The sequence below is a fragment of the Protopterus annectens genome, chromosome 6.part0 (genome assembly GCF_019279795.1).
Source record: "Protopterus annectens isolate FY-2018-M chromosome 6.part0, PAN1.0, whole genome shotgun sequence".
NCBI classification, from domain to species: Eukaryota; Metazoa; Chordata; order Ceratodontiformes; family Protopteridae; genus Protopterus; species Protopterus annectens.
The window spans coordinates 460,770,701-460,794,479 of record NC_056737.1 but is presented as its reverse complement, the minus strand read 5'-3'; the positions used below and the strand labels follow the sequence as shown (position 1 = coordinate 460,794,479).

The 23,779-nt window shown below is 41.2% G+C and overlaps 1 protein-coding gene across 1 annotated transcript in view; it reads left to right on the top strand.

The window, feature by feature from the left end:
* The window catches only part of PPP1R14D (protein phosphatase 1 regulatory inhibitor subunit 14D), a 173,321-nt gene that overhangs the window by 139,899 nt on the left and 9,643 nt on the right, over nt 1-23,779 (top strand). Inside the window, exon 3 of the mRNA XM_044074194.1 lies at nt 2,673-2,705. Coding sequence (XP_043930129.1) covers nt 2,673-2,705 — 33 coding nt within the window. The remainder of the gene's footprint in view (nt 1-2,672; nt 2,706-23,779) is intronic.

Sequence of the window (23,779 nt, the reverse complement as noted above, 5' to 3'; positions counted from 1 at the left end):
TACAAGCTATACAGATTCCTTCAGCAGAGAATGGGATGGCAGACACACTTAGCAGAACCTCAGCATCATCTCATGAATGGATGCTTCACAGGGAGGTGTTCTTGGATCTTATTCAAAGGTGGAGCATTCCACAGGCAGATCTGTTTGCCTTCTTCCAGAGCAGACAGATGCCTCTGTTTTGCACCAGAAACCCACATCCATAGGCTTGGAAAGTGGACGCCTTCTCTTTTTCATGGACAGGGATATCTCGTTATGCTCCCCCCCCTCACACTGATTCAAAAAGTCCTTCTGAAGATCCAGAAGGACAAACCAAAAATCCTGCTGGTGACCCCCTTTTGGCCAACACAGCATCGGTTTCCCCTACTATACCTATTAGCCAAGGGCAATCACCTCCGGTTACCTCACAGATTCACCCTACTCACACAAGACAGGGGTTCCCTCATCTGCCCTCAGGTGCTCAACCTGACACTGACCCTATGAGTGATAGAATCTTGATCCCCTTCAGACACCTGTATTCAAAGGATGTACTCAGTGTCCTGCAGGAGGCCAGAAAACCTAATACCAGGAGAAATTGTGTATCAAAATGAAAAAGATTCTCCAGGTGGTGTCTCAAGAACAGGCAGGACCCTTTTCTTGTTCCAGTACCCATGGTCCTTTTTACTTGTGTAAGCATCTACATTCAGGATTGATGTACTTTTCTGTAAAAGTGCATTTGTCAGCAATCTCCACCTGCCTTCCTTTGGTACCTCCTTTGGCATCCAGGTTAGAGGTAAAACTCTTCTTAAAAAGGGTTGTTCATATCAGACCTCCTCGTAGACCTATCCCTTCATCATGGGATCTTAATTTTGTGCTAGAAAAACTCACACTGCTTCCATTTGAACCAGCCCACTCAGCATCACTTAAACTATGTACTTGGAAAACAGTACTGCTGGTGGCCCTTACATCCACTAGGAAGGTCTTGGAAAGCCAAGTCCTTATGGCCACTCCTCCTTACCTTATCTTCCTTAGAGACAGGGTCTCCCTCAGAACCAATCCGTCTTTCATGCCTAAGATGGTTAATGAGCTTTCCTTGAATCAGACCATTAATCTACCTGTTTTCTTCCCTCAACCTTAAAACTCCTCAGAAGAAACTTTGCATTCCTTGGATGTTCATAGACAACTAAGGCATTACTTGCACAAGACCAAACCCATTAGAAAGTCTGACCAGCTTTTTGTCTCCTTTTACCCGAGGGCCTTGGGGAAGGCAGTGTCAAAACAGACACTTGTCTCATGTATTTCTAAGGCAATCTCTTTTTGCTATTATTTTCATGGAAAATAATTAAATTCCAGTGTGAGAGCTCACTCTACTAGAGCAGCAACATCTTCAACAGACTTTTTTAGGGCTGCTGACTACGCTTTCATTCTAGAGGTAGCCACTTGGTCTTCTGTACGTACTTTCACCAAGCATTACAAACTAAATTTGATTTCTAGAGCCAGAGCTGGGTTTTCAAGGTCAATTTTACAGGGTCTCATCGACTCTGCCTCCCAACATGCCTCCCAGGCTCCTACATAAAGCTTTGGTACACTCCCTGCTGTTATGAATACTGCAACATGAGAAAAGAGGGAAACAGATTAGTTGTGTAAGAACTTACCATAACCTTAGATGTCCTTCTCTTCCATGTTGCAGTATTCGGTGCCCCACTTCCTACCCCCTCTTTCATTTGTTTATCCTTTCTTGTGTGGGATTTCCCTTGCTTCCCTATATCCAAATAGGGCCCAACAACAGCTGCAACATACCTCTAAAATATACTTACCTCCCTGACTGGTGGTATATGTGGGTCTGAAAAGCTTCCTTTTCTTCTAGCACCCCAGGCGTACTACTGTATGTGGCAGTCAGTTCTGGGTTGGATAGGTGCAGATGTCACATTTATAGCCGATGTCGGTTTATGGCTCTGACATGCAGTGTTGCACGTACCCCTTATACAAAGACTTTGGTATACTGGCCAGATGCCCAGTGCTGCAGTCAGCCACCTCCCTACTGTTATGAATACTGTAACATGGAGTAGAAGGACATCTGAGGTTATGGTAAGCTCTTACACAACTATTCTTTCCACTATATAATGTTTAGCCTAATATTCATATGTTCCCCATATGAGTACCACCTCTTTTCTTTATTCTTATTCACTCCCATTTCCAACCTTATATCCCTTTAAGTTAATGAGTTCAGTACATGTCCTCAATATAGGTCAAATAAGCATCATGATCCTTGTAGAGTCAGTATTAGACTGACCCAAAACAAGCAAGATATGGATATTTTTGCTGAAATGCAGGCATTACAGAAGATCCACAGCAATTCCACAGTTGTCATACAATGTAATGTTCAGATGCTGCGTTGTATGTACATCCTCATCCTGAATGCCAGTCTAGCCATGGATTTAGCTGAACATGCAGCATATTAGTTAATGTTTAAATGCCTCAGTGTCACTTAGTGTCTGCTAGGTCAGACACTCAGCACATTCAGTTACTGTGCTGTCTGATGTGCTTTATTCTATAGTGTTATGATATGCATTTTTATTATCCATCTGGTCTTTTACATCTGATCTTTATGAATAAGATGTCTCTAGTCTGCCCGCCAGGGCTGCAAGCTCATTAAATAAGCGAATAAATAAACAGATTTACTTTTTTTTCCCTAGGAGATCCTGCAGGAAAGCTGTAATCCCAAAGAAGTAAGTACCTCTTTGTTTACTGTCACATTACAGTATTTTTTATGAGAAGCATATGACTTTTTAATTTTTCACTAACTGCTTTCACTTGCTCTGTCTGTATATGTAGTGTATGTCTGTATGTGTGTGCACATGTGATTTCCACTGGGTTGAGCAGCTAGCAGGGGCAGTTTTTACTCCATTACTACTGGGCCCTCTGTCCTGATACCTGCTGTACGTACTCATAAAGAGAATAATTTTAGATTTATGACTTAGCTCTGTTACCAATGTCAACCGTGCAGCAATGCACTCAGCAGTGTACAGACATGGACTGTATACCATCAAGTTTGAGCCCAGCCATCCATTTATGCCAGTGAAACCAGAGCTGGGGCACACCCTGATGATACTGAGGAAGGGTACCTACCTACAGCACCACCTGTGATGTGGCTGTCTGACCCCCTAATTGAGCCTGATGTTACTGCAGCAGCAGCCAGGTAGGTTTGGAGTTTCAGGACATATTTCAAGGTAACCACATGGAAGTCTGTGTACTCCAATGACAGAATTATTCATAACACCTTAGGACAGGTAGGATGAAAAGGTTGATAAAAAAACACTCAGAGTCATCTCTGCACCATATCAGCAGCCTGAATGGACATCCTGGTGCAAGACATTAATGAAGGTGATGATAGCATATGCCTTCAATAGGCTTCAATGAAAAGTGCCTGATGAAGGCCTTCCTTGGCTGGCCTGATTTAGTGATACTCCAGAGGCCAGAAAATTGATAAACTAATGAACACATAGACAAATCAAGAGATACTTGAGCAACCTCAAGCTTTGACTGGATTTTTTTTCACAAAATGCGAAGCAGTTCCTGTACTATCAAAAGCAACTTGCGCACTGTTGACATGGAGCACGCTCTGTGCTATGCACAAGTACTGACCTTTTGCCTACTGTGCACAATACCAGCAGTCAGGTTTTTGCATTATGTTAATGGATGATGGGATGTGGCAAATTAATGTTAGGGTTCTTCATCTGCTCTCAAAAGATTGCTTGCACAATCCCTACCATACTGCTGTCTGTATGATTACAAACCCAGGAAGAGAGCAAGTATGAGAAAATGTCTGTGGGAGAGGAGTCAGACTCCACAGAAGGTAATATGTCATGCATGCCAGAAGAATCCATGCCAGATATATGCAATAAGTACAAATTAAGCACAGGAAAAGGTGGAGAAGTGTGATCTACGGATGCAAGACCTGCCTGAAATTCATGGAAATCAACTGTTTTTTGACCCTTCAGAAGTTCTTGCTACTTGGCCTCCTTTTGCAAATTCAAACAATTAGGTTAACTGAAAATTAACTCTGCTGATTTGAATAATTTAAAAATGTACACTAGTATTCTCCAAACAGTCCACCCATCACTCCAAAAACAACTGAACTTTCCCTCCGTAAAAGCTCAGATGACCCACAGCAGAAAAATACAGTTGTGTACACTTACCATAAATGTAGATGTTTGAGTGTATTTACTGTTGCAGTCATCACATTTGGGTTATCCCTGCCCAGGGTAGCCCTCGGCTGGCCCGAATACCAGAGGCTTAGTATTTCTGCTTTGGTTGATGTTGCTTCAGGACTGACGTCATGTCGTCAGTAGTATATAGTAAGGCAGCCAACACCATTACATCAGTTTTTCTTGGTCTAACTGTCAGGAGCCCCCAAGTGGGAGCCAGGATACCCACCAGTAGAAAGTAAATACCAAAAAGTTCCTTGTAAGGAGAGAGAGAGAGATAAATAAGAGGGGGATGTAGGGAGGGAAACCAGGACTGCAACAATGAATACACTCGAACATCTACATTTATGGTAAGTGTACACAACTGTACTATGTTCTTCGTGTTTCACAGTTGCAGTCATCACACTTGGGTTGATTTTAAAAGCTGAGGGTAAGGATGGAGGCAGTCAAGGAGACTAGGGGCTGGCTAGGAAGACCTGCAACACTGCAGTGGCAAAGCCTGCCCTGGATTTGCAGAAGATAGGCAGGTGGTAATGTTTGGTGAAAGTGTGAACAGATGTTCAGGTGGCAGCCTCCATGATGTCCCTGGTGGGCACTCCTCTGAGGAAAGCTGTGGACGTAGAGGCTGCTCTGGTGGAGTGACTCCTGATCCCCTTAGAGGGAGGTTTTCTGTGTTACTTGTAACAGAAATGGATGCAGTGTGCTATTCATTTGGAAATTGTTTGTTTGGAGATGGCTTTGCCCTCTGCCCCTGCAGCAAACTAACCAGTAATTCATCCAACTTTCTGAATGATTTAGTCCTGTCTAGATAGAATTTGAGCTGTCTGTGCACATCTAGAGAGTGCAGGATCCTGTCCCCTTTGTTTTATGGGTTAGGGGAAAAAGGTGGGCAAATATATGGATTGGTTGAGAGCCACACTGGACACCACTTTGGGCATGAAGGATGGGTTAGTCCTGAGGGAAACCCTGTCAGCATGGAAGATGATGAAGGGCTCCACAGCCATAAGTGCTTGAAGCTCGGAGACTCTTCTGGCTGATGTGATGGCCAGAAGAAAAGGTGTCTTCCAGGAGAGTAATTTTAACTCTGATAAATATGCTGATTTAAAGGGGGGCAGGGTAAGCTTTTCCAACACAAAGTTAAGGTCCCAAGCTGGGGTAGGTGCTCTTCTGGCTGGCCTCAAGTTGCTAGTCCCTCTTAGGAATTGTTTGATCAGAGGCTGAGAGAATAGGGGCTGCTCAGTATGGAAATGAGCAGAGATAGCAGAGGCATGGATTTTAATAGAGGAAAAGGAGAGAACACTGTGTAGCAGGTCAGCTAGGTAATCCAGGATGAGAGGTGGGGAGGGCAGAACCTTTTCCATTTGTCAGCATAAGATTTTCTAGTGCTAGGGCATCTGGCCTCACATATAACATCTAGAACCTGTTTGCTGAGGTTGGCAGATTGATCAGGAGTCAGGGAATAAGCCAGGTTGCCAAATTGAGGGTCTGCAATTGGGGATGTATAAATTCTCCTTCCCTCTGGGTCAAGAGGGTTGGGGTCTGAGTGAGATGCCATGGTGGCAGTGGGGACAGGCTGAGCAGCAGTGGGTACCAGTGATGGCAAGGCCAGTCTGGAGCAATAAGAATTGTCCTTGGTTTTTCCTCCCTTATTTTGAGTACCCTGGTGATGAGAGGTAGTGGAGGAAATGCATAGACTGATAGAGTGACTGAGGGGAAGGAAAGGGCATCCACTTTCCAAGCCATGCAGTGATGTTCCCTGGTGCAGAACTTGCTGAGCTGATGGTTGGTGTGGGAGGCAAAGAGGTCAACCTTCGGTGTGCCCCATTTCTGAGTTATTAGGTTGAAGGTTCTTTTGTCAAGTTGCCACTCATGAGGTCCAGAAGATTTCTGTTTAAGTGGTCTGCCAGAGAGTTTAGAGAACCTGATAGGAATTGTGCTAACAGGTGGAGTTGCATGGCTGAGGCTGTGTGCCAAAGGGTCATGGCCAGCCTGCATATAGGGTAGGAGTGAGTCCCTCCCTGCATGTTGATGTACCACATCACAGTTGTGTTGTCTGTTTTGATCAGAAGAGACCCTGGGGACAGAAGGGGCTTGAAAGCTGTCAATGCATACTGGACAGCTAACATCACTTTTTGGTTGATGTGCAGATGGATTTGCTGTGGGCTCCATTGGCCCTGTATGCATCTGCCGTCCAGGTGTGCATCCCAGGCATAGTCTGATGCATTTGTGGTGAGGGTCTGGGTGGCGGGGAGAAGTGAGAAAGGTAGTCCCTTGTTGTGGGAGCATGCTGCTGCCCACCAAAGAAAATCTTTCCTTAGGCAAGGTATCATTGGTATAAGAGTTTCCAGGTCTTGAGAGTGTTGACACCAAAGGCTTTTTAGGTAACACTGAAGTTTCCTCATATGCAGTCTGGCATATGGAATGAGTAGAATGCAAGATGCCATGAACCCCAGAGCTTGCAGGATTTTCCTTGCAGATAACTATTGTCTCATGGCTAGTTGAGAGAAGTAGGCTGTCAGGTAAGTTTGTTTTCTGGTGTAAGGAATGCCATCTGGGAAGCTGTGTCCAGGCTTGCTCCCAGGAATATAATCCTTTGGCTGGGTACTAGTTGGATTTCTTTTCATTGATGGTGTACCCTAGGGAGGTCAGTAGGGACTTTACAAAGGCCAGGTGCTTGAGCAGCTTTTCCAGACTGTCTGCCTGAATTAGACAGCCTTCTAAGTATGGGTAAATTTGGATATTCCTTTGTCTGTAAAAGGCAATGGCGGGAGCCATACATTTTGTGAAAACTCTGGGAGCAGTAGATAAGCCAAAAGGAAGTGCAGAGAAGTGGAAGTGCACAGATCCTGCCCTGAAACATAGATATTTCCTGCATGATTCCCTGATAGGAATGTGGAGGTAGGCCTCTTTTAGGTCTTGGGTGGCTAGCCAAGCATCCTTGGAGAGCATGGGTAGCAGTTGCTGGAGGGTGAGCATTTTGAATTTTGGTATCACCAGAAAGGTGTTTAGAATGGATAGATTGAGGATGGGGTGCCAGGTGCCCTCTTTTCTGGGTACCAAAAAAAGTCTGGAGTAGAAACCTGACTTGCAGAATGCATTAACTCTTGTAATTCTTTAGATTCTGCACAGCACGAAAGGAAGAGACTTTTTTTTTTTTGAGTGAGGAGTTTTTTTTTTTTTAAACTTTATGCAATTGGAATTGGCAATTAGATAGCAAGAGTAGCAGAGGTGAGGTGCATTTTTACCCTTTTGTCTAGTGATCCTATCTTCGGGAGGGGAGAGGGTCAGCAGTAGGGTTTTGAAAAGAAATGTTTGTGAGTCAGGGACTCTGTAATACCTGTCAGGTTTTCTGGGTGCAGGAGGGAGGGTGTCAGGAGTCAAACTGGATTCCAGGAAAACATCGTCCACAACATCCAGGACTGGGGGAATGGCCAGTGGTCTTTGTTGTGGAAGATCTTAGAATTCGCTGAGTCTCTTTTTAGACTTAGGGTAGCCCTGACATTCCCATTGGAAATGGTCCCTTAAGGAATGAAGGGTTTCCACAAAGGAAAAGTCCTCGGGTGGAGAGGCTGAAGGAATGGAATCCTCTGCATCAGAATCCTCATAAGCAGAGAGGGGTTGCATGTCTTCATATTCAGATGCATCAGAGACATCAGACTCCTGTTCAGACAAAACTACTGGGGACAGATCTCTTTTTCTTTTGGAAGGGGTAGCTTGGCTTCCCCTGATCAGCATGATAAGGTCTTCCACCATTTTAAGCATTTGCGACTGAGGCAAGGAAGCAGGTGCCTGAGATTAGGTAGTTGGTTTCTTGGGTGTGGTTTGTACTGGGTCTTAGAAACGTGGTAGTTTTCGAAAGAATGGTAGATGCATAAGAAGTCATTGGTTTGTGTTGAGAATCGGTAGTGTGAAGTACTTCCTCCGAAGCCGGTGCCTGCTCAGCGACTTCAGACCCGTTTAAGGGTGAGACAACCGCAGGATCCTTAGTCGAAGAAGAGTTTTCTGGCATACCAGACTCCGAAAGGGTTTCGGTAGCTGCCTGCAAATCCACAGAAGTAGGTATCAGGGGCTGCAAAAGCGCCACACTGAGGACCGGAGAACTGACAACTAGCTTAACGGAAGCATTGTCAGTAGGTTTGGACCTGTGCAGTCTGTCTCTGTCTTTATCCTTACGTTTTTTCAGAAGATCTGCTGTCGGGTGCCTTACCAAAGCCATATTGGAATTTGAGGACTTTAAGCGAAAATATCTAGCTACAATAAGGGCCAGACGATGTATAGTCCTGGCGTTAAACAAAGCACAAAAGCAACAGCGAGGGACGTCGTGGTCTGAGCCTATGCAAGTGATGCAGTAAGAATGAAAGTCTCAGTATAATATTTGCTTTCCACAGGCGAGACAATTGTTAACATTTTCTGACATCGGTTAGTGCAGGAAAAAAGGATCCCCAATGGGGTACTTAGCTTTAGAAGACTTCAGCTTCAATTCGGAAGATGAAACTCAGGTAGCGGCCAACCAGCACTCGTGCGAACTGCTTCTGCTTCGGGCTCCTCAGCAAGAAAGACTGATGTAATGGCGTTGGCTGCCTTACTTTATACTACTGATGACCTGACATCAGTCCTGAAGCGACAGCAACCAACGCAGAAATACTAAGCCTCTGGTAGACGGGCTGGCTGAGGACTACCCTGGGCAGGGATAACCCAAATGTGTTAACTGCAACAGTGAAACATGAAGAACATTACTGAATTAAAGAATAAAGCCACCTGTATGCCTTTACACTTGGACATATCCTGCTAAGATTTTTTATATAATATGTTGCCTGTCCAGAGACTGCTTTCTTTGTATCCCCTGGTGAACAAATGGTTAGTTTCCATCCACCTCTGGTAGCTCACTGGATTTCAATTGATAAAAATAAAATGGTTTCCCTGGAGCCAAGTAATGGCAGATAGAGCAGAACCCCCACTACAGATGGACAGTACCCCAGCTTAAAGTTGTCTGTTTCTGTGACTCTTGTTCCTTGTTCTGTGCATGCATGTCACCAACAAAATGTACATGCCCAGTACAACTCAGCTGAAACATGTTTCTAAAGCTTAGCTGAAGACCTAAGTCAAAACAGCTGACAAACCAGTGAAGTTTGACCTTATTTTCTGCAGGTTTGCTACAGCCCTATTGCAGCCTAAAGATTTCAAATAAAGCAAAAGCCAAGAGCAGTGGGAGAGTGAAAAATGTGCCTTGTAACTGTGGGCACATTGGTATAAACACATTTCAGCCATTCTAGAGGGAAAAAGTACAACAGAAAATATATACATTTTGAAACCAATCTCTTGAAGTTAAGATTGAAGTTTTCACATTTTATTCTTGTCTTACTTCCCTGAAATCTCTCTTGCCATCCCCTTATATATTTGGTTATAAAACATTCTTGTTGCTTTTTGATTTGCTAATGTTCTGTCTCACCACTGCTTACATAATGCACTAGTTTAAAGCTGTGTAACACTAAAAGACATATTCTGAATACTATAACACTGCTTTTGGTGGCTTCTTAATTCAAAGATGCCATGTTTGGGTACAGCCTTCCTTTGATATAGCTTTGGCCCTATCTTTTGCCATTCTGATAGCATTTTAAACTGTCCCTAATAATGTAGTCAGCCAAGCCATTCTATCCTATTCCATGCTGTGTTTTCATTGCCTTTGCACACTTGCACCTTATAATGACCAGGAGATCAGTACAAATATTGCATTGCACTGAACTGGATGCTATCTTTCCTATCTTTCATTATGAAGTCAAGCTGGAAACTAGTGAAAATTACCACTTGGCTAGCTGGTGCCATTTTAGTTGAAGTCTGGTCATTAGTAATTTGCAATATATCATCACATCCCTTCATTTCAGTGAATTAAGTCTATTTGTATATGTGTGCTTTGCATCGTATGAGCAGGACTGGAGACGTGTATGTTTGAAGATGAAGGTCTAGTCAGGCAGCTATTACTTCCAAAATACGAGTGCAAAAAGAGCAGAACAAATGCCATGAGTAGACTATCACTAATTTAAACTACAGAATGAAGATGTTAAAAAGAGCAGAACAAATGCCATGAGTAGACTATCACTAATTTAAACTACAGAATAAAGATGTTGGCACCTCAAATGAAAAACAGGCAATGTAGGTTTCGTCTCTTACATTAGAACACGGTGAAAGAACATCTGTTTGGCATGTGCAATTAAAGATATGAGCTGCTAATGAGCTTCACCCTGCAGTCCTGGGTTTGATTCTTGCAGTCCCCATTTGCCTGTTGTTAAGTCTCTAAGCAGGTCACTTAAAAAGACTGTGCTGCTTCCAGCCCACAACTGAAAAAGAATTTCATCTTAGCTGAATCGTCCAGTTAGCAGTATAAATGCCAAAAGATTATGTTTTAAAGTAAGAAAAAACTGCCAGAATGTTTTACCAATAAGTCTGAACCCTTGTTCTTCATGTTATCCACTACTGCAGCAGCTCAAAAAGATTTTATTTTTATCAATTTCAGAATGGGAAAAAAAAAAGTTTTAGGGCCCAGAAGTCAGACTTCTACAAAGTATCACAGGACGTCAGTGAAGCTGTCCTTAGGCCACCTTCATTTTCTATGCTCTTTGCTTTTTCCTCAGTTTAGTAGCCCCTGTATATATGTAGTTTTCCCCAGCATCCTGACATCTACTCTCTCTGGTTTCTGTTTACTTGCCTAGTGAACTGCATTGCACTTTATTCACACTGAAATTCTACTCATGCTTCCATCAACCTTAAGAAAAGCCATTTTGTATATACTAAATATAGAACTTCATTAAACCATCTTTTCTACAGAAATGTAATTCTAAAAATGTATATTCCTTTTTTCTGCTAGTATGCTTGACCCTCCTTCATCTGCTGTACGACAATCAATCAGCATCCAGTGACCCACTCATTCCTTCAAGGAACAGGAAGGAGCAGTGTTAATGTATAGCCGGCCTGAGGCTTTTCAGTGCTAAGCCTATTTGGGTACCAGCTACTTTTCTAGAGCAGTGGGGGTAATGGCCTGAAGGCAGGTTAGATATGCCTGCACCCATTTGTATCCTCTTCCTCTAATCTGATTTGCCCTGCTCATTGTCGCTGACAGACCTGTGAGATGTTCCTTATTTTCTTCTAAAGTAGCTGCCACACTAACAGTAGGTCTACATTCCAGAAATATGTAACCTCCTGCAAACATGAACCATGCTTCATAAACTGATTACTCAGGTATATCACACAACAGCAAATATGACAACAATAAAGGCAGAATGAAACTGGTACTAACAAATAAACATTTCGGAGTAAAAAAAAAAAACATGAGCAGTGAACCAAATGGATGAAATGTCACACTGTATAGAAAAAAACTATGAATAAAAAAGAAAATAGAAACTATATATCATACCAAATAATAAATAAATAATCCCTAATGGCTACAAAAGATCTATAAATACTTCCGTAATGACGCAAAGGATCAGAGATAACCTAAAGGATCATATAATTCAAAGGAGTTGAGTAATCTTGAAAGTAAAAGCAAGGATTAATAAATTAGATCTTGTAATGAGGAATAACAGTATATAAACCAATTGGCCTCAGATCCAGTACAGCAGAAAATGTCTAAATAGTGTGAAGATGATCACAAGAAGGGAATCTAAAAAGTTATGTAGCCTCAGTGGAAACCAGAACTAGGAATTAAAGTACAGTAACATTCACAGGACAGTAAAAAAATAATTAAAGACATAATGGATGTACAGATGGTATGCAGTAAACACAAGAATAGCTCAATATCAATCCACCAAAATGCAAAAAAAAAAAAAAAGCTTATATTATGAAAACAGGGTACTAGGAAGACTCCACAATGAACTTATTAAGAAGCTGAGCATGGTTATCGGTTAACTCCTACTAAACTCAAAAGTACTAATAAAGTCCATGGGCACAGATAGAGCATCATGAATAGATGGCAGACACAGTCACTAGAACCCAGGGAATGGAAAATTCGGGCTGAAACAATTCCCAACAGGCAAAGAAAAATTGGTGGATACAGTCAATGTATAAAATTGTGCCCAAGTTTATAGGTTCACAGGTTGGTACTGGGCTATCTGCCTGAAGGCATATATTAGCCCAGCCACGTTGTGCGGTATTCACCACCCCTTTAGTAGTTCTCTAGACCCTTGTACTAGCAGCTAGTACCCTTGGCCCCTATCTAGTAGTGCTGTTGGTGTGATCCCCGGTGTGAACTTTCTGTTACCCATCCACTCATCAAGGTTCCTCTTGAAGAGTGATAGTGAGGGGCTCTGTCCTATGTAGATCGAGACCCTGTTCCATAGTAAGGGAAGTCTCTGCGAAGGGAATCTATCCCTCCAGCATGTTCTATTCATTGTTGTGTTGAGGTTTATATCCCTAGAGCGTGTAGCTCGAGTAGATTTGGTTTTGCTAAGATGGAGCATGTTCAACAATTCTGGGTTGGACATGGCTCTGTACGTTAGACAGAGATCGCCTCTGAGAAAGCGGTATGCAACAGAGAACAGTCTTAGCTTTTTCAATCGTGCTGCATAGGGCAACTGTTTGAGGCCAGTAATCCCCTTCGTTAGGTACCTTTGTGGTCTCTCCAGCTGCTGGAGATGTCTAGCCAGGTACATTCCAATTGGTGCATTGTACTCAATAATGGGTCTGATGAGGGAAAAGTAGAGGGGCACCATTACATCCTTAGATCTTGATGCGAACCCTTTCGTGATCAGATGGGTCACATAGAAGGATTTTCTAACCACTTTGGCAACATGGTTATCAAAGGAAAGCTGACTATCTATTTGGGTACCTAGATCCCTTATTTCTTCTTCAGATTTCAGGGGATTACCTCCTATGTTGTAGTTTGTGGGTACTCTGTTTTTTCCAAAGGGGATTACTACGCATTTTTTTGCATTTAGCTTGAGACCATGGCTTTGACACCATGCATCAGTCTCATTTAGGCCATTCTGGAGGATCTCCATGTCAGCCGGAGACACTATTATAGCACCCAGTTTGCAGTCGTCTGCAAACTTAGTCAGCCACAGCCCTTCTGTGCTTGCCTGTACTTCTGAGAAGTATATGCCAAACAGGAGGGGCCCCAGGACAGAGCCCTGAGGCACACCACTCGTTACTGGTCTGGATTCAAACATAGATCCTGCTACTCTTACTTTATGGGATCTGTCTGACAGCCAGTTTGTGATACATCTTGTGACATAAGGGTTTATGCCCAGGCTGGTGAGCTTATCAATAATACCTGAATGGGGAATGGTGTCAAATGCTTTAGCAAGGTCAAGGTAAGCTGTGTGTACCTCCTTTCCCTTATCTATAGCCTGAGTAACTGTCTCAAAGAAATCCACCAGGTTCAGGAGGCATGATCTGCCCTTGACAAAGCCGAACTGTGTGGGGTCCAGCGACTGGAGGTTCCCAATCTCTCCATTTATGAGTTCCATAATGATTCGCTCCATAGCCTTACAGATCAGACTGGTCAGGCTTATTGGTCGGTAGTTCCCAGGGTCAGTTGTGGCCCCACCCTTGTGTAGTGGGACCACCATTGCCGTATACCATTTTATGGGCACATATCCTGTGGAGAGGCTGAGACTGAACATGGTATTAAGATGCGGAGTTAATTCCTTTTGGAGCTCGAGTATGACACAGCCTGCGACACCATCTGGTCCCATGGAGGCAGCGTTTTTAGCTTTAGATAGAGCCTTGTTAACCAATGTATCAGTAATAATTGGACTTACACAATCCCCTAGAATGGTAATAGGCCCTGTAGGTGGTGGTGGGGGGGATTTGCACTGAACCTGTCAGCCAAGATGTTGGCAATGTCAGAAGGGTCAGTGTATTTTGTTCCATTTTGTACTAGCTCAGAACAGACCTGAGCATTTCCATTTAGGTTTTTGACGTAGCCATAGAAGGTCTTATGGTTATCCTTGGCAACTTTCTTTTCAAAATTAGCTTTAGTTGACTTGATGAGGGCCCTCAATTTCTTACTAATGCTGATCAGGGATGATTTTTTCTACTTGAGATTTGGCCTTTTTTGTATAAGTCTCCTCCTTTTATTGTAAAGTTTGCTTATGGCCGGGGTCCACCAGACTGGTTTCTTCTTCCTTCAGGAAGGAGTCTTGGTTTTATTTGGGATAGCACGGTCCATGCAATCCTGAAGATGCATATAGAGTGCCTTGGTGTAGGATTCCGCATCCTGGATATCATTATCCTTCTGCAAGGGAATAGTGAAGCTTTCCACTTCGGATGCAAGTAGTTTGAAATTTGCTTTGGAGAGGTTTTTGACTATGGTTTCTTTGACTGGGGGAGGTGGAATTTCTTTAAAAAACAAATCCTGTTCTGCCCGGCCAGTGGTACATGGGACAACTTTCTGACTTTGATTTAAAGCGGCGGACTCCTACCATGACAGCCTCAGGAGTCATAGAGTACCTGTTTCTCCTGACAGACTCTCAGTGACACGAAACCATCTCCAGAGAACGAGAGTAAAGAATGCCCAACTACTTTTGAACAGAATGCACAGTGCTGTGGCATATGTTTATAAGTCCTGACTATGGCTCAGATGACCTGAGTTTTGAGTAGAGCCTCACCCACTTGAAAGACCTATCCATAAAGGCTGGGAGTGAGCAGCAAATGCCAACTCACCCATCCTGGGGAAGGAGTGCTTATTCAGTTAACTGATTGCCATCATCTGAGGCTTGCCAGATTCTGAACACAGCCAAGACCAGGAACTTGGGATTGGTTCTAACAAGCCTGCCATGGCAGCCCTCCTTTACATGTTTGTGAGGGCACACAAAGTGTAGAGTAGTGTTTAGCATCCCCTGTAGTGATACAGATACTCCCGTTATCCTCTAGGGGATGAGGTTAGGACCTTAAAGTAAAAAGTCCTGAAGCATGTCTGAATGACAGCCTCTGGGATTGATTCTTGCTTCATAAGGAATGAATGGGCTGGGAATGCCTCTTTCTCCACAGTGCATGAATGGGCCAATGGATGTTGAGGATAGCTAATGGTTGGCAAGCATCATGGAAAAAAAGCACTATTATAACAGAGAGAGAACCTCAGTGGTACAACTAAACCCGCATCTCAGAGATAATCATGCATGCAGCACAGACCAGTGTTGTGAAGTTAATTCAAGTCTTGTACTGCATTCTAACCTATGCATATATACGTGTGTGTGTGTGTGTATTTATATATATGTGTATATATATATATATATATATATATATATATGGGTCTACCTGATAAGGCCGACAACGAGATGAACGGCACCAGAAGGCCGACAACTGGAAACCCCGACACGCAAAACACCGACAAGCAAGACAAGCAGTACCGCATTGTAGTGCGATCTTGCAGTTGGTATATTAAAGTTACGGGAGGTGTGGGGGAGTAGTTAGTTGCTGTGTTTTGATTCCGGAATGGCTGCTGATGTCTGTATCTGATGGCGGTGTGTTTTGTCGGGGTTATAGTTTGTCAGGCATTTGACTTGTTGGCTTTCTGCTTTGCCACTGTTCTGGTGTTGGGTATTTCATCAGTGTTGTCAGCTTTCGGCTTTCTCAGTTAAATCCATACATATGTATATATATATATATATATATATATATATATTATAACCACTTGGCACAGAATATTGAAGTATGCTATTATCTGCTTAGTAATAACATTTCCGTATTTCAGAAACTGCATTTCCTAATAATATGTAAATAAATACAAGTAATACCAGAACTGTACAAGGTTTAAACCATCATTATCTTTTAACTGCATTTATGTAATTATGCTGTTTTACAGTAGTAATGTATGACAAGAAAATGCATACAAGTTAACAACTTATAACATTTTGTTCAGGTTCAAAGAAAGTCATACCTTGCTGCTCCTGATTTGTTTACCAGTGCATTTTGGTGAAAGGCACATTCTGGAGGTACAATAGTACTTATTCAAGGATGAAAGCTGGCTGCAACATATAAAACATAATTGAATATAAACATATTTACAAGAAAAAGTATAAGAATAAAAAATACACTAAATAGCTGAATGAACAGACCAAAATTATTTCATGTCCTTACTTGCTTGCACAAATTTAGAAATTAATAAACAATAATCTATTGGCCTCGTAAAGTCTGACATTCCCATCAAGCAATGTTTTATTATTTTTATATTTGTTCATTACAGATTTTTTTTTGCTGCCAATAATCTGTCTTGTCATTTATGCATGCCTAAAGTAAAATACTATTATTGTTTTGATATTAACATTAACCAAACAATAAAAATGCACAAAAAAACTACATAAAATAAAGTAAAAACAATCCAAGCACTCCAAAAAGAACCCATCTTTATTAAATAACAAAAGTATTGGGCGGTTTCATCCCTGAAACTAGCGACTTCAGCAGAATACAGAAATCAAATGCATTTTGCCCAGTTTAAATATCCCACATCACATCCAATTGAAAAACAACCAGTCAGCAAAATAGTTACACAGCAGGAAATGCTATTACATCAAAACATTCCCTAAAATACACCCCTTTGCTAAGGTGGATCACTATGTTAAAAAATGAAAAGCTAAAATAATGCATACATACACATACACATATTATATACATATGTATATATTTCTATTAGTATATTCAGAGCCAATGCTTACAAAACCAGCCTTACTTAATAAAAATTCTAAAAAGACTTTAAAAAACAATTAAATGTAATACAAAATACAGACTATAAATTATTAGCACATTCATGCAGTATAGGTGTAATGGAAATGGCATCATTCAGTCCCAGGGGAAACATTGCTGCCAATCTCAATTGCCACTCTGTCTCCTTTTTTCTGAGTGTGTTTCTCCAGTCACCCCACCCCCCAGGATTAAGTTTGACGATCTTCAGGATACCAAAGACAAATTTATTGAAATCAACACAAATCTGAGAGTGTAACAACGTATTATTCTGTTTTTCTTTATTTTTCATGTCAGTTAAATGTTCATAAATCCTACTTTTGAGGGGGTGCTCTACTTAAAGCAATATTAGTTTGTTTATTAAGTACACTGATTACATGCTCCACAGGATTTTGTGCTATTATCAGAACCTCCCATCAAATCTGTCTTACACTCCAATAACTTTTTAAAATTAACCCATGTTTTATTAATGAATCTAGGTTCCTCACCTACTTTCGCATAAATGATGTAACAAGACGGTTATAACCTATCGGTTGTATCATTTTGATATTTAATCAAGTGTTTTTAGGTTATAAATATATATGAAGTATGAATCATGTTATTGTTCACTTAATAATTTAGTGGTTTTTAAAGTTGTTGTTTATTAATTATAGTTTTAGGATAAAGTAATTTTTAAGACGTACCAAAGTATTTATTGTTTTTTAAAATTTATGTATAATTTAAAAGTATGCACTGGCACTTTAAATTTGTCTCTAGAATAGCGCCAAAAAGATTTTAAAAGGAATGTTATGTGTGTTAATTAGCTGTTCTGAGGAAGTCTGCGATAAGCAGATGAATGCGCTTAACATTTCAATATTCGGATGTCAGTCTATAATATTGTAGTTCGTGTTCATTAAATTATTTTTGGAATAAATACTTCCTTTGCCTTATTCGAGTAAGCCTGCACACTACTTTTCAAAACATAGCCGGGACGGTGAGTTTAACCATCTTGTTACATCAGTTCTGGTGTTGCTGTTCACTATTGATTATTTACTTTCTCATAAATATCATAGTTGACTCGAAATATATTCCAGTTCTTTCTAAAGACCTTTTTTATTTTTTTCTGTCAAATGATTATGTTGCAGGACACAAGCTCTTTCGTACTTAGCTTTAGTTCCTGTTGATGTTGCACAACAATTCTCCAATCCCACACCCAATAAAGGTTTGAATTGTGTTCCCCATTTTTATGTATACCTCACCCAGTATTTCATCTACCCATTCTTCGAGATACCTCTTCTCTTAAAATATTATCCCAATTTTATTCAATTCCCCCATGACATCATACTAGTGTGATGTCATCTGGGCTACCCGTATTGCCTGCCCTTTAACAATACTCCTTTTCTGGGCATTTGGGTGGCTACTTTTAAAATGTAAATAAGAGTTACAAAAGGTATCCTTCTGATGGATTGTAGATTTCAACCCACCATTAAAACGTGATATATGGGTATCCAAGTACTTAATGCCACACTTGTCATATTTATAAGTAAATTCCAAAAACCCAGTAGTATTCCCCAAGTAATGTATAAATTTCTCGATGTCTTCAACTTTTCCTTTCCACAAAAGATATCATCCAGGAATCTGGAATACATTTTCATGTTATTCCAATAGGGGAATGTAAAACATATCTATTCTCCCACCCTAGTAGTACAATATTAGCATATACTGGGGCACAGGCTGCCCCCATTGCTACACCTTTAATTTGTTGAAAGTATCCACCCTCGAAGAATACAAAATTATTTTCTAGGATAAGCCCCCTCAATTCACACATTAAGGCTGACCTGGTCATGGGTTAGATTAGAATACAGAAACAAAGTTTCTTCAAATAGTTCTAACCCCTCCACCTTGGGAATTAGGGAGAACAGGTCCTTAATAGCTATAGTAAGAAAAGTAAGATCAGTATCCCAAATATTCTGCCTTAATTTCCCCAAAAATTCCCAAGAGTCTCTGACCAGATGTGCTATACTTTCCACCAAAGGTTGAATCCAGCAATCCACTTTTGAAATACCAAAAAATACCGGAATAATAGGATCCTTTCTATATAAAAAATTGTACAACTCTATGTCAATTTCCCTATTCACTACATACTCTTCCAAATAAGAATCAACACGAGATAGGCAATGTTGATCTGTTTTTTTGATACCACAACATACGTTGTCTCATCGAATAATACTTTTTGCATCTCATTAGAATAATCTATAGCTCTGAAAATCTCTATCCCTCCTCCCTTGTCCGGGGTTATAATACGTATGGATGTATCACCTCTCAACTCAGACAACAGATTCTATTCTTCCCTAGTAAGATTCCAATACACTTTATTTTCATCCTGATAAATTTTATAAACATCTTCCTTCACTATCTTCTCAAATACATCCAAAAGGGTATGTAAAGACATATTGAATGTACTCTTTTTTTTTTAGGTATGGCGCCACACCCTTTGGGCCCCTCTTTAGGATGTTCTCCCTGTTCCGAAAAAATATATAAAAATTCAACTTCGTCGTATATAATTTTAATTCCATTATTCTATCATTATACTATCAACCACATTACTTTATTTTATTTGATATCTTCTGTGGAGACATGCATGAATGGGTGTACCTTCGTTGAAGGTTGGGCGTTAGGGCCGGCAACTCAGCACATAAAAATCAACTGCCAATTATTAGCAGACCAGAGTTCCACTGTGGCGACCCCTAACCGGGAAAAGCCGAAAGACACAACAACAACAACAACATTAACATTACTCCAGAATGTGATGTCACAACAGCTGGTAAGGTTTCAACTACAGAAACAACTTTACTGTAATGGAGTTCAGAAGGACAAAAACATTCCCTTAGACGTAAGTAGTTATTGAGGTTTTTGACTGCACAGGCACAATTCACCTGCATATATAGACTTACTAAATTTGAGTTATGACTGTGCAATATAATGCACCAGCACCATATGGGGATATACATAAGTTCCTGGTGCATCCCAGTGTAAGCATTATACCATTTAACAATTACTAGAAAGTGTATCTTCTGCAAAACTGTTTGCAAGTCAGCGAGTGATACTATTAACCCCCCATACACCTAGATCATAAAGGATGTGTTAAGGGGAACATTAGCCCCCTTACAAATAGTGTTATGAAATATACAACTAATTACAACTGCAAATTACTATTACAAGCTACAGTTACTGTTATGCACTACCCATGGTGATACTGAAATACACCACATGTACTTCGGATAATACAGCTGTGTAATTTGACCTTACCGTAATAGTAGATGTTTGAATGGTCACTGCTGTAGTAGCCTTGGCTATATATGGGTTATATACTGCCGAGGATATAACAGTCATCCAGCTTTCCAAAATTCAGGGCACCTTCCACGCATACAAAGTGTCAAGTAGCTTGAGTTGAGCTGACTGAAGGCAAGTTTGGGCACAAAGACCCTGAGAGCTTTCCTGACAGTAGAAAGAGTGAGGCTGAACCCTGAAAGGACTATGCTAGGAACAACAAAACATAAATGTCCAGACCCAAGCATAAAAACACACCAAAAAACAAGGAGGATGGAAGGAGAGAGTTGCTACCATAGCAGTGATCATTCAAACATCTACTGTTGTGGTAACTTCAACTTACACAACTGTACTATGGTCATCATGCTGATCACTACTGCAGTAGCCTCAGCTATATGGGTAGATTACCATAGCTATGTAGATTTGAGAGGTGGAAGGAGAAGAGTCCAGAAACCCCTGGAGAATGATCCTATCAAAGCTTGATCTGCACCCAGTGAATGAATCAAGCTTATAGTGGCTTGTAAAAGTATGTACAGAGGACAAAGTAGCAGTTTCTAGAATATCTCTTGAATCCAACCCTTTCCAAAAATCCATAGATGAAGCCAAGGCCCCGACAGAGAGGGCTTTGACCCCACTTGGAATAGATTTGTTATGGTGAGTATAACAAAAGGTAATAGCCTTAGACAACTATTTGGAAATTGTCAGTTTTGACAAAGGTTGCCCCTTCTTACTTTCACAAGAAATAAACAATAGTTCTGTCAAAGCAGTACCTGAGTTGCCTGTGGGCATCCAAAGTATGGAGTATCCCTTCTCCCTCATTTTTAGATTCAGTAAAGAAAATGGGGAGATGGATAGTTTTGCTTATAGGAAACCTGTATACAGCTTTAGGCATAAAAGAAGGATTAGTTCTCAAAGAAATGTTGTCCCTATGGAAAATTAGGTAGGGCTGACTCACCATAAGAGCATACAACTCAGATACCCTTCTTGCAGAGGTCAGAACAATGAGTAAAACTGTTTTCCATGTTAAGAACCTCAAGTTAGCCAGATTAGGTGGTTCAGATGGTGCAAGTGTTAACTTCTCTAACAAAATTAAGATCGCAAGCAGGGGCCACCGGTTTACTTGGTGGCCTCTTATGCAAAACCCTTTTCAAGAATGTTGAAATGAGGAGGACCTATGGGTAGACATGCTGAAATGGCCAATAAATTAAACTTGATAGATGAATAAGAATGGCTATAGTATAGTAACTCACACAAATATTGTAAAACCAGAGAATAACTAGCCCTGAATCGGTGCTGGTTGTGTTGCTGATGCCAACTAGAAAACATTTTCCATTTGCTAATATATGATTTTCTAGTAGCAGGCTTTCTTGCCTCCCTTAGTACCTTCTGCACCTCCTCAGTAAACAGGTGCCTAAAAGGAATTAAGACCTTATTATTCAGGCAGTTAACTGAAAGTGATTGATGCCAGAGTATGTGAAACACCCCTTTTCTTGAGGAAGCAGTTCCAGTCTGTGAGAAAGCTTGTGGTAATTGCCCCTGGCCATTTCCAAAAGAAGGGAGAACCACAGTTGCCTAGGCCAGAAGGGAGTCATAACAATGATCTTGGGGTATTCTTTCTGAATATTCAGAAGTATCCTGGATATTGCTGGGAAGGCATACAGGAACATTCCTGTCCAAAAAAAAAGTAATCTGTCTTCCAGGCCTTCTTGCATAGATCCTGGAACAGAATCTTACCAGTTGATTGTTCAAAGAGGAGACAAGAAGGTCTACTTGAGGAACTCTCCACAGCTGGCTCAAATGTTGGAAGACCCCCCCCCCCATTCTAGTTTCCATTCATGACTGACTGCCCTGGTCCTGCTCAGTTTGTCTGCTACACGGTTTTGCTCTGACAGAATGTAGGCTGTCTGTAGAGAGAGACTGTGTAGGTACTACACCAGAGGGATCAGCAGTAAAAAGATGAGTGGTCTGAGGTACAACAAATGGCCACAGCAGAGTCACCTACCTGTAGCTCAGGCAAATTGCTACTCTGCTGTGATGGCAAAGGCTGTTTGCTTAAGTTTTTCTTTATGTGGCTGGAAGAAGGATCAACCATGGGACCAGTAGTCTGTTCCATGGAGAAGCTGAAAATGGTGCCTCTTTCTTTCCCAGGGAAAACAAACAGCAAATGCCAGTAAAAATACCGGTCCACAAAAGTTACCCCCCTTTTTTTTTAACAGAAAAAAAACACACTGAAAAGCATTTTCAAACACTATGTCAGGCCCGCAAAGGAACACAGTTTCAGTATGCTTTCAGTTAGTTAACACTACTTTCAAATTGCTCTATTTTAAAGTGTTACAGTCTTGAGACAGTCTATTAAGACATGACACTCCTTGCTTTCAAATAACTTTCCTGACGAGGACAGTAATAAAACATCAAATTTAAGAAAGTGGAAGTTTTTTTTCCCCAAAGGAAACTTATCTGGCCAGCAAATGAAAGCACAAGCTGACCATCGATAACCAAAAGCCATAGAGGAGGGAACTCTTCAGTGGCATTAAAACTCTGAAGGGCTTTGTGTCCAAACCTGTCTTTTAGTCAGTTCAACTCAAACTGCCTGACAGTTTGGGCAGATGGAATTATTAAAAGGAAGGTTTAGGCAAACAGTTCACAAGGTCCTCGTTTGTTTACTAAAGAAGTAGTATTGTAGAGCACAGAATCTCAAAGAGGTTTTAAAACTTGGAGGCTTTATCTTCCCTGATTTAAACCACTACCTAAATAATTAATAACAAACATTTGAAATATTTCCGAAGAATGCTAGACTGATTTTAATACCAAAGGTTTTACACTTTTTAATTATAAATGGACAGGTTGACAGATGAGATCAGACAGGAGGCCCCATGGACTATGATGTTTGCAGATGACATTGTGATATGTAGTGAGAGTAGGGACCAGGTTGAGGAGACCCTGGAGAGGTGGGATATATGTTTTAGAGAGGAGAGGAATGAAGGTCAGCAGGGCTAAAACAGAATATATGTGTGTAAATGAGAGGGTGGGTAAAGGAATGGTGAGAATGCAGGGAGTAGAGTTGGTAAAGGTGGATGAGTTTAAATACTTGGGATCAACAGTTCAGAGTAATGGTGAGTGTGGAAGAGAGGTGAAGAATAGAGTACAGGCAGGGTGGAATGGGTGGAGAAGAGTGTCAGGAGTGATTTGTGACAGACGGGTACCAGTAAGAGTGAAAGGGAAGGTCTATAAGAGGGTAGTGAGACCAGCTATGTTATACGGTTTGGAGATGGTGGCATTGACAAAAAGGCAGGAGTCAGATTTGGATGTGGCAGAGTTAAAGATGTTAAGATTTGCACTGGGTATGACTAGGATGGACAGGATTAGGAATCAGTATATTAGAGGGTCAGTTCAGGTTGGACAGTTTGGAGACAAAGCAAGAGAGGCGAGATCACGTTGGTTTGGACATGTGCTGAGGAGAGATGCTGGGTATATTAGGAAAAGGATGCTAAGGATGGAACTGCCAGGTATGAGGAAAAGAGGAAGGCCTAAGATAAGGTTTATAGATGTAGTGAGAGAGGACATGCAGGCAGTTGGTGTGAAAGAGCATGATGCAGAGGACAGGAAGAAATGGA